Below are 15,668 nucleotides of genomic sequence, written 5' to 3'. Positions count from 1 at the left end.
CTGCAACCCCAACACTGCACAGTTTCATCATTCAGCTAGGTTCATCAACAATGACCCCACCAAGCTCGGTCAGAAATCTTGGTTCAATTTTTGATGTCCACCTGACTTTCAAAAACTGCTCACTGCACAATATCAAAAAACGGAGCATACTGCACAACTTCTTCTCCAGGTCTGTTAAATGTGAAGCTAGTTTGCCATGATGCTGAAATTTGCATTTAACAGATGCTGTTGTGCAGAGTGAATACTGTTTAAGTATAAATACTTTATTATCAGTATATGCATTTTCCTGTGCATAGAATCGATGAATTTGGTGTTCCATGCTCTGTCTGATGTTTTAGATGTTATTATTGATATTTACAGAGTACAATTCTGTTTTAAAGGTTTTTAGCATGAAAAGCTGCAATTTTGCATACTTACATTATAATAGTGGTTAAACAAATTTTCATAATTTTAATTTACCAGATTAAAAAAACGTAACTTTTAAAGGAACAGTTAATCTAAATTTGAAAATTTGCTGAAATTGTGCTCACCCTCAGGCCATCCAAGATGTGGATCAGTTTATTTCTTCATCAGATTTGGAGAAATGGATCCCCAATGGATCCTCTGCAGTTGAATGGGTGCCGTCAGAATAAAAGTCCAAACATCCAATATAATCACAATAATCCACTAGTAATCCACTCAACTCCAGTCCATGAATTAATGTTTTGTGGAGCGAAAAGCTATATGTCTGTAGGAAAAAAAAAATCCATCTTTAAGGCATCTGTCACTTCTGGCCAAAATTCCAGCCCATAATAACACTTCCTCCAGAAAAAAAGTTATCCTGCTGCTTTTTGTTTGTAAACAGTGCTTGATCTGTGCATATTTCTCTCCTGATTCAGACAAGGCAACTTTTTCCCTGGAAAAAGCAATATTATACTGTAAATAGTTAAAAATGTCTGATGGATTGTTTTATTAAAAACTAAAATTTGTTTATTTTTGAGGGCTTAAGTCATGTACTTGTGAGTTATTGTGATCAGGTATCTGGACTGTCTTTCTGATGGCACCCATTCACTGCAGAGGATCCATTAGTGAAGTGATATAATTCTACATTTGTCCAAATCTGTTCCCATGAAGAAACAAACTCATTTACATCCTGGATGGCCTCAGGGCGGGAACCATTTCAGCTAATTTACAATTTTGTATGAACTATTCCAAATGTCTTTCTAATTTTGTCAGCAACCTCTAAAAAACATGTACTGGAAAAGTCATTACGTCTGCATGAAAAAGCAATGAGTTGTTTAATCCTCTGCCTCATTACAGCTTTTAAAAGCACCCTAGATGAACCAAAGTCCAAGAACTAAAATGTAACTTATTCTAATCAGGGCTAGATTTCGGTACTGAAGAACCCTGAGCTGCAAATTGTTTTAATGAATACTTTATGATAACAAAGGCAGACTGATGGGTCCAAAGAAGGACCATCTCAGACAAAATGATGGACTAGGCAATATATTTCTTGTGGCAGGTTGTACTCACCAGAAAAGGCTTCTACTGTAAGTGGCCTAAAGTAAATACAGAAACCTAAAATTAAATCTATGGAAGCATCTCATCTTGTGAAAGTAAGGCAATTTTTCAATATTAACTGGATTGCTTCTGGTAAAACAGTGTGGCCAGAAACAAAATAAGAAGTGTGAATAAAAAGGACAAACATAAATAAATAAATAAATAAATAAGACACCTCTGGCTCTGAAATACAGATAAATAGTACAGATTTGCACCATAACACAGAGCACTAAGAGAACAGAAAGAGAGGATATATGTGCCTTAGCAGAGAACAAGGTATGTAATACTAAAATGAATCATGACCTACAAGTCTTCAAGCCCTGAAAACGAAAATGAGGAATGTCTCTCTTGAGAGTGTATTATAGTGAGGCCGTTTTTCTCAGGGCAGGTCAGAAAGAAACTCTGAAAGAGCAGAAGCACACACTGAGATGAGCTGCATTACTCTTTGTTACACATAAAACTGGAGTGTGGTTTTATGCTGTTCATTTCTCCAGACTCTATTAATCTAGAAGAAGAAAATGTTTATTAATTAATCTTGCTGGAATCCAATGTTGTATGTGCACTATAAAACATTTAAACGTAATTCAAGAAAAATGCAAATATAAAATAATAATTTAAAAAATGTATCCATTACTGCCAGTCAAAAGTTTGGCATAGCTTTTTTTAATGTTTTAGAAAGAATCCTCTTATGCGCACCAAGGCTGCAATCATTTGAACGAAAACACATTAAAAACAGTAATATTATTACATATTTTTAAAATTCAAAAGAACTGTTTTCTATTGTAATGTATTTTAATCACTTTAAATCACTTTGTATAAATTCAAATGCTAACTAAACAACTATGGGTCCACTTTCAGTTCTTCATTCCTGTAAGCAAGTGAACAGCCACTAGAGGGCAAAGTCTGTCTATGTAACAGTCATGAAAGTAGAAAATTAGATTATATTTAGATTAAACTTTATTGTCACTATGCAGAGTATACTTGTACGAAATGCAGTTAGCATCTAACAAGAAGCCCAAGAATATAGTGGTTTTTATACATATAAGTGCAGAGTAAGTGAAGTAAGTGAAACTCCTGCCTAACCTCCTTTTCTTGATCATGTGTGTGGTATGCAAGTATCCCATTCAAAATATATCCAGAGATTCAGTAATCAGATTTAAAGAAATAATTCACCCAAGAATGAAAATTCTGTCATCATTTACTCAAATTTATCAAACAGTTGTTTGTCCCCACCAACTTCCATAGTATGGACAAATTTTTAAAAGAGCTGAGTGGACATAAAGAGTTCAATTTATGTAGGATTTTATTTTCTTTCACAATAATACTTTCAGGATTAATCTTGAGTTGAGTTGATAAAAGACAAATAAATCACATCCACCAATTGTCAGTAGTAATATTCCAGCTGCTAGCTTCAAATTCAGAATGCAATCAGAAAGGAAAAGAGAAGGGTCTTACACAGGACGTCTTGAGCTTTTATTATAAGCAGTTTGAGAACTTACACCTCAAACAAACCATCTATTTTGTCATTTAATTAGATAGCAGAAATTCATATTATAGGAAAATCATAAGAACTTTCAGAAACATCATCAGTGTGGGATGTGCATGTGTGTACTTGAGCTGATATTGCTTTTGTTTAAAATATGTCATACTTTTGATCTGTTTCTTATTAGGGCAAGGAAAGAAGCACCTCTTTGAAACATCTGTCACCACTGTCAAAAACACAAGAGCAAAGACACAGAGTTCCTGCCTTTATTAACGTACAGCTGTGGAAAACACACTCCTCATCCGATGCTCTTCTCCGACCAAACTTCCACAAATCAGCCATCTTTCACTCTATCCTTCCTCAGAGTTGCATTTTACACTCTCTCTCTCTGTGTCTTCCTCTTTGTCTCTCTCCCTGTTACTTGACGTCCTTGCTGGGTCATTGCACTTCTATTGGAATCAGTTACATGAGAGCTTTGATATTTGCTGACTATCGTCTGGCGGGATATTGGAGTCAATGACCCTGCAGATTCGCCAGAGGTCATCGGGAAAACCCAATGCTTTTTTGTGTTTAACAGAGCTAAAATACAGAGAAGCTGGTTAGGATATTGATAATCATATAGTGTAGAGCAAAACCACTGGCATCTCATCCATCACAGATATCCTCAGGGTTGCAAATATATTCATCATTTATTAAAATAATCATATATAATTGATAATTAGTGGACTTAGATGGAGATCCGTTTTCCTTGCCTTCGGACACTCTTATTTCAAAATGTTTTCACAAGTAGTGCTGAAATATATTATAGGCCTGCTGGCATATTCAGTCGGGGATTCATGAGTGCAGACCAGAGCTGATGTTAATGAGTCCAGCTGAGTTTGACAAATCCCTGCTGTCTGGCACTCCAGCATACTTAAAGCAGGAATAATAATAATATGTATACAAAATAATTAATTGTGGTGAACCCATTCATGGCATCCTTAAATAGTTCAGAAAACAGGTTAAAGTTAGTGTTTGTTTTTGATATATGGTTGTAATTATGGTTGCTTTAAGAATCAGAAAACCCCATATAGCATTTTTTTCTGGCCAAAAAATGTATGTTAAATATTTGTTGTAAACAGTAAAGCTCAATTAAATATATTTTTGAAATTCTTTCATAGACCACAATACATCTAAAAAAAATATTTCAAGAGCCCTGAAAATAGTTCAGTTGTGTATGCAATAGCGAAGTGATTATTTTTAATTTAGTATTTTTATTAAGTTAATTTAGAAAAATGTTTGGAGCATTTTTTGTTTGTTAAATATAAGTTTTTGTTTTTTTAAAGTAACAACCAAGCGGCAGACAGTGAGCCGACTGTGTTTGATCAATTTAGCCTTCTCAAATCATCCTTGACTTGAATATAATAAAATCTATAGATAGAAAGCAGTTCAAGCACATAACAATGTGTAAACATTAAACCTAGAAAAATGTTTGCTATATCCAATAGTCTGTGCAAAAACACTATGCAGGACATGGAGGTGCCAGCGCAATCACTTTTTTTCAGTGGATACACCATAATTTTTGCTCATGAAGTTAAGAGTTATACATCATTTCTAACTGTAAAGGGTCTACTTTGGAAAGACAACATTGCGTCTTGCTATGGACATTGTATCACCCATGCATTTCTGTATGCGGTCATTACCTGGCACTGGGTGATGGTCACGATCCCTGCCTCATGTGTCTGGGTGTTAAGTATGATAAAGCAGCTTTTGTGGATGAGTCATGGTCTCATTGTGGGAGCATGACAATTGCGGAGTTGCAAAACAGGCACTGTTTCCTGAAAAGGGGTGGGGTTCCAGTGCCACCGCCTGGATCTAGTGTTCCTCCTGGCAAAATAAGGGAGGGGGGGCACTACTTCTGGTAGTTGCCTGTCTGGTCTTATGGTGATGGTGAGGAATTCGCTCTGAAGAACCAACCTAACTGGCAGTGCTTATGCGGCCTGCGGAGAAGCTACCTCTGCCTACATGCCCTGGCATTATTGCAGATTCATCAGGCCAAGGCACTGAAGGACCTGCACGAGGGTGGTCACAACCTGGAAGTTCTCAGAGAACTCTGCACCCCTACTGATATTGCGCTATGTGCGATGAAGGTCACTTCTCGGTCTCTGGGTCATGCTATGTACACACTTGTGGTCCAGGAGTGCCACATCTGGCTGTGTCTGGTCGACATGAGGTTTGCCGAGAAGGTTTGGTTCCCGACATTTCCTGCCCCGGTGGGCAGTTGTTGCCTGCTGCAGAGCCCCAGCCTGCTCGTCGCTGAGGGTGGCCCCTTGCATCTGTCCCCAGACTGCATCCGCAGTAGCCTCTGGGCAAGCACCGCCTTGGAGCCAGGCGTAGGTAGCATAATCAGACTCCTCTTCAGTCCGCCCACAATTTGCAGCAGGGGTAGTGCAAAAGTCTCCCTCCACCCTTAAAGTTTATTTTGTAAATAACTTCAGAGAAATAACATCTCTAAATAACATCAGAGCCTTGAAAGGCCAGAGGCCGGCAGAAAGGTAATGCTGTCTCCCAGCAGAGGATGGCCCACTGGATAGTGGATGACATCACCCTGGCTTATCAGGCACAGGGTGTGCCCTGCTTGCTCAGGTTGCCAGCTCACTCTATTAGAAGTGTTGCATCCTCCTGGGCACTTGCTTGTGGCACTTTGCTGACAGATATATTTATATTTAAATATCCAAATAAATAATTACTGTGAGTGGAGTTTTTTTTATGATCTTACCTGTATTTACCTGTTATAATGAGTTCATTTTATAATTTTCCCTGTATGTACTTAAGTAAACCTAAAGGTCCTAATGGGGGGGGGGGGGGGTTCAATTACAACTTATAAAAGTGCTCAGTAACCAGACCAACACTGTGACAATTATAGTAATATTAATACTTAAGTTTTGTTTTTCAGTGACCCTTAAGTTGAAGTTTTCTTCAACTCATTTCAAACACAGTGGCTCAACAATGTCATTAGTTGACACCCGTTAAAGAAAGCTTATGATAGCAACACAGGGAGTTTGACTAAATATCTTCAGTGTTGAGTCCATGTCTGCTGGTTCTCACCTGTAGCGTTTGATCAAGTTCATTTGGTCCACCATCATCCTACTCACTGTGCAAATCTAATTTGTTAGCAGCAACATGAAAAGTCCAATCTCTCTGGAGAACCAAAACAATTACATATTTCAGTTTATCAAAAGTGCCCATCTGAACCAGAATCCTAAAGCCCATAATTTGGTTTTCTACATGGTCAGAACAGACCATGTTGTTAATGCTGTTTGTCAAGGTCTGGAAAGCATCCAAAGCCCACAATGCATAGTTAAAAGCTTCAGAAAGACACTCCTCATTTGATATTTGGGTCTGCAGCTGAAAGATTTGAGCTAAATGTCTTAAATCGTGTATTCCTGCAATCATCACGGATGTATTTTCATAAATGTCCCACTGGACCTTAACTAACAACCTCATCAGTATTGCTGCAGGTGGTCATACTTTCATCACACGCAGGAGAAAGATAAAAAGGCATTTGTGATCCTGATGCATATAATACAATCTGCAGACTTAAATGCTTCATGCACTTATCGGTGTGTAAATGAAATCCAAGAGTATCTAATGAACCTAAAAGACCCAACAGTTATACAAATTAACATTAAATCAACAGATAAATCCCGAATAATGAAACTCTAATGAAATTCATTGAAGCTTCACATTTATTGTATGAAATACGTTACAGAATGAAAAGCAACTAAATACAATTATTCAATAATATACTGAGTGTTTCAGATTGTATCACAGAGGGCAGAACATTTCTGTAAAGAAGCTCTTGCATTATTTAAAACAAAAGTCCTTGTAGCAGCGTTTGATTGGCAGCTCTGTTATCATATAGATTTACTGATATCTGCTTCCACTGTCTTTGTGTGTGACGTTGAACCATAGGGAGAGCCATGTTTAAAAATCCCCACAAGGCAAGAGAAAAGAAGAAGAGTAAAGGGGAAAGATGGAGTTGCAAGAGCGTAAAAACCAATTTTCTTCTCAGCAAGAAATTAGTGACTATTTTAACATGAAATCAGTTTGGACTAGGATTGGATTTATGTAGTAGATATAGCCTTTCACACTAAAGCATTTTAAATCTTAGTTGAGTGCATTATTCCTTTAAACCACTACAGTTGGAATATATTCCAGTGACAAATGACAAACAAAAAGTTTCTAATTTAAAATACACCAAAATGTATTCTTTTCATATAGTTCTGGAAACCTTTTTTTTTTTAAGAAAATTTAAATGAATGACTTAAAAATCTGTGCTTTGTAGCAACAAGTATCGACATCATTATGTCTTGTGATGTAAAACATACGTTTTTGAATTCATAGTTAATTAACATTCAGAATTATTATTAGATTTTTGGGTAGTCAGGGATCCTCTTGTTAATATAGATTTCAGTTTTGTTTGCTTTTGTGGCTGTTTTGCACAATTCAACTTGTTGATTGGACAACATGGTTTTGAGTTTGCACATACAATGCCATTCAAAAGTTTGGGATCAGTATATGTATAATATTTTTAATAGTCTTTTATGCTCATCAAGGCTGTATTTATTTGATCAAAATACAGAAATCTGTAAAATTGTGAAATATTCCAAATATGGGTTTCCCTTTTGAATATACTTTAAAATATAATTGATTTCTGTAACACAGCGCTTTTTTATCAGCCTTGTTTTATGAGTGTTGCTGTATGCTTGGACATAAATTTAGCTTTATATGATACAATTCTGTATATTAAACTCATATTTCTGTCTATTAAAGCACCACTGAATTGCTCTCTCTTATGCAATCCTGGTTCAAGTCATACATGTGCCTATTGATAAAAGCTGACATGATATTAAAAGCGGTTACATTAGATCAGGGTGTGGAAATTCCAGATTCAATAGGATGATATTGATCCTAAATGTCTGAGTTTAAGCGTGTGTGTGTGTGTGTGTGTGTGTGTGTGTGTGTGAACGAGAGAGAGAGAGAGAGAGAGAGAGAGAGAGAGAGAAAAGGATGTCTCAGTCAGGTCTTTTCTCTCAGCACTTTAATGAAAGTCTGGATATTGTGATTCAAGGTTAAATTCAATGGCGTGGATGGAAACCTTCTCCATGGGCATTTAAAGATAGTATCTGATGAAACAAATTATGAATGTTGATAACTGGTATGCGTTCTCCATCAGAAAATAGCTCTTAGCAGCTGGTATGTGTCCAACAATTAGTGTAAACAGATACTGTAGGTTATGGTCTTGCAATTAGGTAAAGGGATAAGTCATGCGTCAACTGTGAGGGGAAAACATTTCATATGTAGCATTTCACAACTCCAGGGTGTTTTATGTATGGTGAAAATGTGTTGTAAGCTTTCCCTGCATGTTCAGTTCATATCTGTATTATTCACAAGGAAATTGCAGGTCATCCATGGCTGATTTATTGCCTCTCCAGGCAGATGGTTAATCAGTTTCTTGGTGGATTGCAGGTGTGTGCTGTATTGGAAACAGCATGGATAAATATTTTATTTACTTTCTTTTAAAATGTTAATCTACACCTGATAGCAGCTTTTGGTGGTTAGTTCTTTATAAGACATGCATTATGGTTTTCTTAAAGGGCTAGTTTATCGAAACATGAAAATTGTGATCATTTTAATTATATATATTAATATGATATAATTTCAATTGTATTTGTAATTGTAACTATTCGAATGAACTATTTATATAACTAATGGATAACTAAATGTTAAGCACACAGTGTAACAGTTCAGGTTCATCTTATCAGGGACAAACGCTGAGCGTCTCTTCTTGTAATTAATAGGCAGAAAGCATCCTGAGTTTGGCTGCCAATGCTCATCTGCACCGCTAGATCACTTCCAGACATATTTCAGTCAGTTTACGTCTCCTTTCCTTTGACTTTTCATCCTCTCTCTCTCACACACACACCTGCTTGCTCTTTTGATGCTGGATTTTTGCTATCTTAAATTTCTTTAAATCCTAACATAAAAAAATAATAATAATAGAAAAATTTTACTAGCTCATGTAAATAAAGACATTAAAATAATGCATTTAGCCACATCATTTTAAGGATTTTGTCCCTAATCAATATCTTCCTGCCCTCTCTCTCTCTCTTTCTGTGTGTGACACATTCTCAGGTATAAGGCGCAGCCTCCGGCGCATAACATCTACTCATCGTAATAAGCAGAGATTGGAAAGTGCAGGGGCAAAGGAGGAGAGATACTGAGAGTGAAACAGCAAAACACACACACAGAGAGAGAGAGAGAGAGAGAGAGAGAGAAGGAGAGATGGTAGGAGAGAAAGGGGGAGGGAAAAGAGTCTAAAGACAGCTAGAGATGCATTCTGAGGAACCCCTCACTTTTACAAGAGGTTTGGACACTGAATGACTTTTCTGTTTTCAACTTTAACTTTTGGGGGTCTTTTTTCAGTTTAAGGATAGATGGTCTACGGGGCTTTTCAGGGATTTTTTTTATGTGATTATGACTTATATTAGCCCAACTGGAAATAGTTTTGCGTTCCGGTGAATAAATTCTTGCAGAGAGGGTTGTCATCTGACATCAGGTGGACAAGATGAGAGCAGCGAAGAGTGTCTTCTTTCTTCTTTCTGTCTGTCTGCAGCCGGCATATGGTAAAGTCTGACCTTCTGTTTAACTTTAAAAGTAACTCGCTGCAGTTACACAATACACCGATTTCCTATTTATGTATTGATGCAGTGTGAATGAGGGGGTGAGAGCAGCTCTGTGCTGTTTTGCCACAACAAAAAGACAAAAAAAGTAACTATAAAAATAATACTTATAATAATACTATATATATATATATATATATATATATATATATATATATATATATATATATATATATATATATATATATATATATATATATATATATATATGTACACACTATCTCTCTTTTGGAGAGATAATTCTTATTTGAAATAACAATAAACAGCACGTTCTGCATGTTACAAAATGATTGCTTGGAATGGAAACAGCTTTTATCCTATTTTCATAATTTAAGGAAGATTTAACCAGCACTGTGGAAACTAGTTTATCTATTTTATCCCCTCACCAGTGTTTTCCAGCACTCCAGCTCATGCCCTTGCGGAAGAAAGACTTATCCGGTCTTTGTTTAGAAACTACAACAAGCTCTCTCGTCCAGTAGCAAACATCTCAGATGTGGTTCTGGTCCACTTTGGCCTGTCCATTGCTCAGCTCATCGATGTGGTGAGTCTCAGATGCACTCCAGCACAGCAACATCCTAAAAAACTGTAGAGTTACCCACCTCTCTTATTACTCTCTTCTGCATGGATGTCCTATTTTACTTCATAATAAACCAGGATGAGAAGAATCAGATGATGACCACAAACGTCTGGGTGAAGCAGGTAGGTTTTCATCAAAAAATAATTGGGCATTAATGAGATTTTTAATTGGATCTGGGCTCTTGTTGCTTCACTCTCCATCCCTGTCATACCTGCTGGTTGTGAGCAGTGATGAGCGCACATGTTTCCCTGCAGGAGTGGAGCGATTACAAGCTGCACTGGAACCCAGAGGAGTATGAGAATGTCACCTCCATCAGGATCCCCTCCGAGATCATCTGGAGACCAGATATCGTGCTCTATAACAAGTGCGTGAGGCTTTTAACAATCCGGAATTCAGCCAAATCCATTTCTTAAAAATCAACATCCTCAAACACTGTTATCCTCCTGCAGTTCCAGCCTTGTAAGGTGTTCACGCTATTCTTTGGGTACCTGTTAGTTAACTCTTTTCCTCAGGGTGATGTGCTTCTTAGAGGAAACGGGTGCATACAATTTGTACTCTTTAATCCCCATTTAATCTTAATTCTGTATGTCTTCTGTTCATGTGGTGATAACTAGAAGACATGGGAATTAGGCTGTGAGGGTTGATATGAGTTTTGATCTGTGCTGCCCTTATAAGATACCAGGTTGAAGTGAGTGAAATTACAGACAGAGTAGGCCTACTGATAAAGGTGCATGGTGTGTGGGTTTTGCACTTAATGAAAGTCATCTCATACATTACAATTACTGATCAGAAATGCTTTATAATTGGTTGCCTGTTTTAGAAATGTAGCCTTTAACGTTCTTTGTCAAACCTACAAAATTAGCATAAGGTAATGTAAGGTAATGTAAAGTAAGGATTTTTTTTTTACCTTGATGTTACACTGACTTCATAAAACTATCAGAATTATGACTTTCAGCATCTAATTCTGTTATGATCAAAAAATGGAAAATTCTTTCACTGTTTAATGGGCCCTGATATTGTTCCACGTGTGTTTGATTCATTGGAGTTTGCAATAATGATAATAATAATAGATAATAATGACAAGAAAACAAGCCTGTGGTTGACGCAGTCCGGTTCCAACAAATGACTGACAGAATCAACAAACATCTGACGCACTTCAACAAATTTACAATTAGTTTCATTGACGTACAGTCACGTGAAAATTTTATTACTAACCCAGTTACAATCATTAATGAATGGTTGTTTATATGGCATGTAGTTAAATACAATTTAACTGTATAATTAAGGCTGTATGTATGTTTATTTGTTTATTTATTAAATGATATGCTGAAAATCATTTTCTGCTTTTTAAAGATTGCTAGTAAATAAACACAGAGACACACATATAACTTAATTATTTTTAATGGATAATTATAAACAGAGTTTCATCAGCTCAGATCAATCAGGCCTATATGATCAATCAGTTCCAAAATAAAATACAAATCCTGTGCTAACTGAAAGAAAACAATTTAATTAAAAAAAAAAAAGATTGAATTCAATATTATATTAGAAAATTTTGTAGGCCAAGTCATTTTTGACCAGGAACATCACAAGTGTAACAAAAAACAAAAAAATATCATGCTTTTTTGTTTGTCGTAATATGCTGTGTGAGTGAAGTCATAAGGTTTCAGTCCAATGATGTTTTAATATTAACTTGAAACTTGATACAAATAATGACAGACTTTTTGGGTAAACTTCATCTGCATGAACACTGATTCCACATATGCATTTTTAGTGAATGTTGAAGCTATAACAAATACAAACTCCCCAAAATTTTCTTGATCCAATATATGTGCTCTATTAGGAAGAAAGTTCTGAAAGTTGAATGGTTAAACAATTGTCAAAGACGTCACAGCTTTAATGATGGTTTGGCTCACTGTGATTTACTCTGACACCACTAAAGCGGTCTTTCACGTTGCTTGACCGATATTTAATTGCTGGTTCTTTCTGACAGTTTTGTGTTTAATCTGCAGTGCGGATGGAGACTTTGCGGTGACTCACTTGACTAAAGCCCAGGTGTTTTACAACGGCAGGATCAAATGGAAACCTCCTGCCATTTATAAAAGCTCTTGCAGCATCGATGTCACCTTCTTTCCCTTCGACCAGCAAAACTGCAAGATGAAATTCGGCTCTTGGACGTACGATCGGGCAAAGATCGACCTGGTCAGCATGGCCAGTGACGTAGACCAAATGGACTACTGGGAAAGCGGGGAGTGGGTCATAGTAAACGCCGTCGGCACTTACAACATCAAGAAGTATGAGTGCTGTACGGAAATCTACCCAGATATCACCTACTCCTTCATTATCAGACGTCTGCCCCTGTTCTACACCATCAATCTAATCATCCCCTGCCTGCTTATATCCTGCCTGACGGTGCTGGTCTTCTACCTTCCCTCAGAGTGTGCGGAGAAAATCACGCTGTGCATCTCTGTCCTCCTCTCTCTGACTGTTTTCCTCCTGCTTATCACCGAAATTATTCCCTCGACCTCGCTAGTCATCCCGCTCATTGGCGAGTACCTCCTCTTCACCATGATCTTCGTCACTCTCTCCATCATCATCACAGTGTTTGTGCTCAACGTCCACCACCGTTCATCCCGCACGCACAGCATGCCCCATTGGGTCCGCCAGCTCTTTCTACACCTGGTGCCCCGTTACCTGTTCATGAAACGTCCGCCTGCCTCGAGTAAGAGGAACTGTGGGAAACTGATCGAGATGATGCACAAGCCAATGGCGTCACACTCCATGTCCCTGCGGAACAACATTCTGGATATTTCTCCGCAAAGTCCGCTCCCTCATTTGGACGTGACCTCGGTTGCCCAGTTGGATCAAATTCAGCGGGACTCTTCCCCCAAACCCATGTTTTTCTGCAGTTCTCCCAGCAGCCAGTATTCCATCTTGCAAGAGGAAACTTGGCAAACATCTCAAACGCTGGCCCTCGGTTATACGTGTGCATTCACAAACAGCATTTTTGCCTCAAGCACAACTTCATTTCCAGATACTATCCTTGGTACTCTGCTAGACACCGTCCCACAGGAACGAGCCAAGTTTACAGAATGTGATATCCAAGGCCGGAGTGCCGAGGGCATCTCCATCGAAGCCAAAGAGAGAGTTCTGGGAGCAGAGAGCTGTCAACACTGTCTTACATCTGAGAGGACGAGTCTGCAGATGCTTGATCATGAGGAAGCCGGGAGGTGTGCTAGACATAACTTGCCCAGCGCCCAGATCTTCAGCTCTAACAAAGACAGCACTACTGATCTGTCGCAGTCCTTGATAAAAGCCTTGGAAGGAGTTCAGTACATTGCTGACCATCTGAGAGCAGAGGATTCAGACTTTTCAGTAAGTATTACTTATTAAAAAAGTGGTTCACCTTCAGGACAAATGACAATTATGTCACTATTTAATCACCGACGTGTTATTCCAAGCCTGTGTCACTTTCTTTCTTTGAGGGAACACAAAAAAGGATGTTTTGAAAAATGTTAACATTAGGGCAGTGGATTAAATGCATTAATTTGATGGAAAATAGAAAATTAATAGAAAAAAATTATGTGTTAAAATAAACACCATCCCGACCTGATGTAAAATGCTGCGGGAAGCTTAGCTGTATGGTTACATTCTTGTTTCAAGTCATATGTGTTTGGAATGACATGAGGGGTAAGAAATACATTTGTTTTTAGTAATCCTGGGAAAAAATGCAATAAAGATAAAAGTAAACACAAACACAAAAGAACTTTAAAGGTAAAAAGAATGTAACAAAGAATATCCAGGATCAAAAAACTTGCAATAAAAACCTTGAAACATTAGATTCCTCTTTAGCAAGAGATTCTTCTAAGGCACTTTGAACTGGCCTTTGATACTAGTATAATTTTTTTATCACTGTTCTAGCTATGATACAAACCCCCCCCCCCCCCCCCCAAAAAAAAACACTGTGGTCTCACAGGAAAGCAGTCATCCAAAAAAAAAAAAAAAACAATTCTGAGAGGGAAAGACATGAGTGGAAAATATATCATGATATCTGAAATGAATGAATCTCCTTTTTTTCCCACCAGGTGAGGGAAGATTGGAAATACGTTGCCATGGTGATTGATAGAATATTTCTCTGGATGTTTGTGCTGGTGTGCATTCTGGGAACCGTCGGACTTTTCCTCCCACCGTGGCTTGCTGGAATGATCTAGATCCTCGTGTGGAGTCTCTTGACTCTTTGCTCGGTCGTCGTGATTTTGCCAAGTAAGACATGTTTCTGGATCAACATTACTGTCCAAAAATATAGACCTAACCCAATCCCTACCCCTAAACCTAACCCTACCCACAATGTATTCCTAAAATCAGAGAGAAATGAAAGGTGAATAGCAAGGGTGTAAAAGCATCAAACCCTGATTGTAAGCCTAAAACTGACATGTCTTGAAAACGCGCCCCATGATTCTGATTGGTTGATTGGAATGTTGTTCCAGGAACATGTTGTGCTTGGTGAAATCACGTTCACCGATTGGCTCTGATGTGGATGGGGAATGGCCTTGTCAATCACACTTGACTTCAGTGACCTCATTAAACGTCTGCTGTCATGGAAATTAAGTGATGTTTAATGGCATTGCTTCTCAGTGTGACAGGAAGATAGGAGTGGGATTCTGTGCACTTTAAGGACTGTTTTGGGTTAATTACATTAAAATAAAATGAAAATGATGTGACCATTTACTCTTTCAAAAACAATGATTTTCTTTATCCTGTGGAATATATGGAGGAATTTAGAAGGATTTAGGATTTCTCTTTTCCATGCAAATACAATGAAGCGAGATTTAACAGTTCACCAGTTCTGTCTTCATTTACTCACCTTATTCCAAACCTGTATGAGTTTCTTTATTCTGCTGAACACAAAAGACATTTGAAGAATGTGGGTAACCAAACAGTTGGTCCCCATTGACTTTGAGTTGATTCAATCTGTCACTATATACATATCTAAAACACAGAATACATCTACTTGAATAGTTTACAAGAGAACAGATGTAAAGTATTTACATCAATATTTTCACCTATTCTGAGAATTCAACCTTCGCTGTGAGTTTGATTGACAGGCGATCTGACCAATCATAGAACTTGAAATGTGTATTGAAGACTCTCCGTGGTTGAAACAACATCTGATATTATTCATAAGATAAGTTTATGCCGTGCAGTTAAAAAAAGAGATGAACAGTTCATGTAGATTGATCGGTCACGACACATGAAAGAGCCACAAAACTGTACTTTTTCTTTGTATTCCTTTTTTTTAAAATGACAAAATTTTAAAGCTGAAACTTTCTCATAACAAAATTAT

At 37.6% G+C, this 15,668-nt stretch overlaps 1 protein-coding gene across 1 annotated transcript; it reads left to right on the top strand.

The window, feature by feature from the left end:
* Nucleotides 1-9,382: 9,382 nt before the first annotated feature.
* On the top strand, nt 9,383-15,014 carry LOC132126675 (neuronal acetylcholine receptor subunit alpha-2-like). The gene is made up of 6 exons (XM_059538098.1): nt 9,383-9,690; nt 10,137-10,288; nt 10,402-10,446; nt 10,579-10,688; nt 12,337-13,699; nt 14,410-15,014. Exons 1-6 carry the CDS (start codon nt 9,633-9,635, stop codon nt 14,533-14,535), a joined length of 1,854 nt encoding a protein of 617 aa, XP_059394081.1. The 5' UTR covers nt 9,383-9,632; the 3' UTR covers nt 14,536-15,014.
* Nucleotides 15,015-15,668: the final 654 nt, after the last annotated feature.

Source organism: Carassius carassius, chromosome 44 (assembly GCF_963082965.1).
Source record: "Carassius carassius chromosome 44, fCarCar2.1, whole genome shotgun sequence".
NCBI lineage: Eukaryota > Metazoa > Chordata > Actinopteri > Cypriniformes > Cyprinidae > Carassius > Carassius carassius.
This window is presented reverse-complemented; position numbering and strand designations above follow the sequence as displayed.

Bases quoted from the DNA above. Each gene is read 5' to 3' on its own strand.
- LOC132126675 (XM_059538098.1), top strand. From the start codon at position 9,633: ATGAGAGCAGCGAAGAGTGTCTTCTTTCTTCTTTCTGTCTGTCTGCAG. The intron at 9,691-10,136 runs GTAAAGTCTGAC...TCCCCTCACCAG, and splicing joins CTGTCTGCAGCCGGCATATG to TGTTTTCCAGCACTCCAGCT. The intron at 10,289-10,401 runs GTGAGTCTCAGA...ATAATAAACCAG, and splicing joins TTGCTCAGCTCATCGATGTG to GATGAGAAGAATCAGATGAT.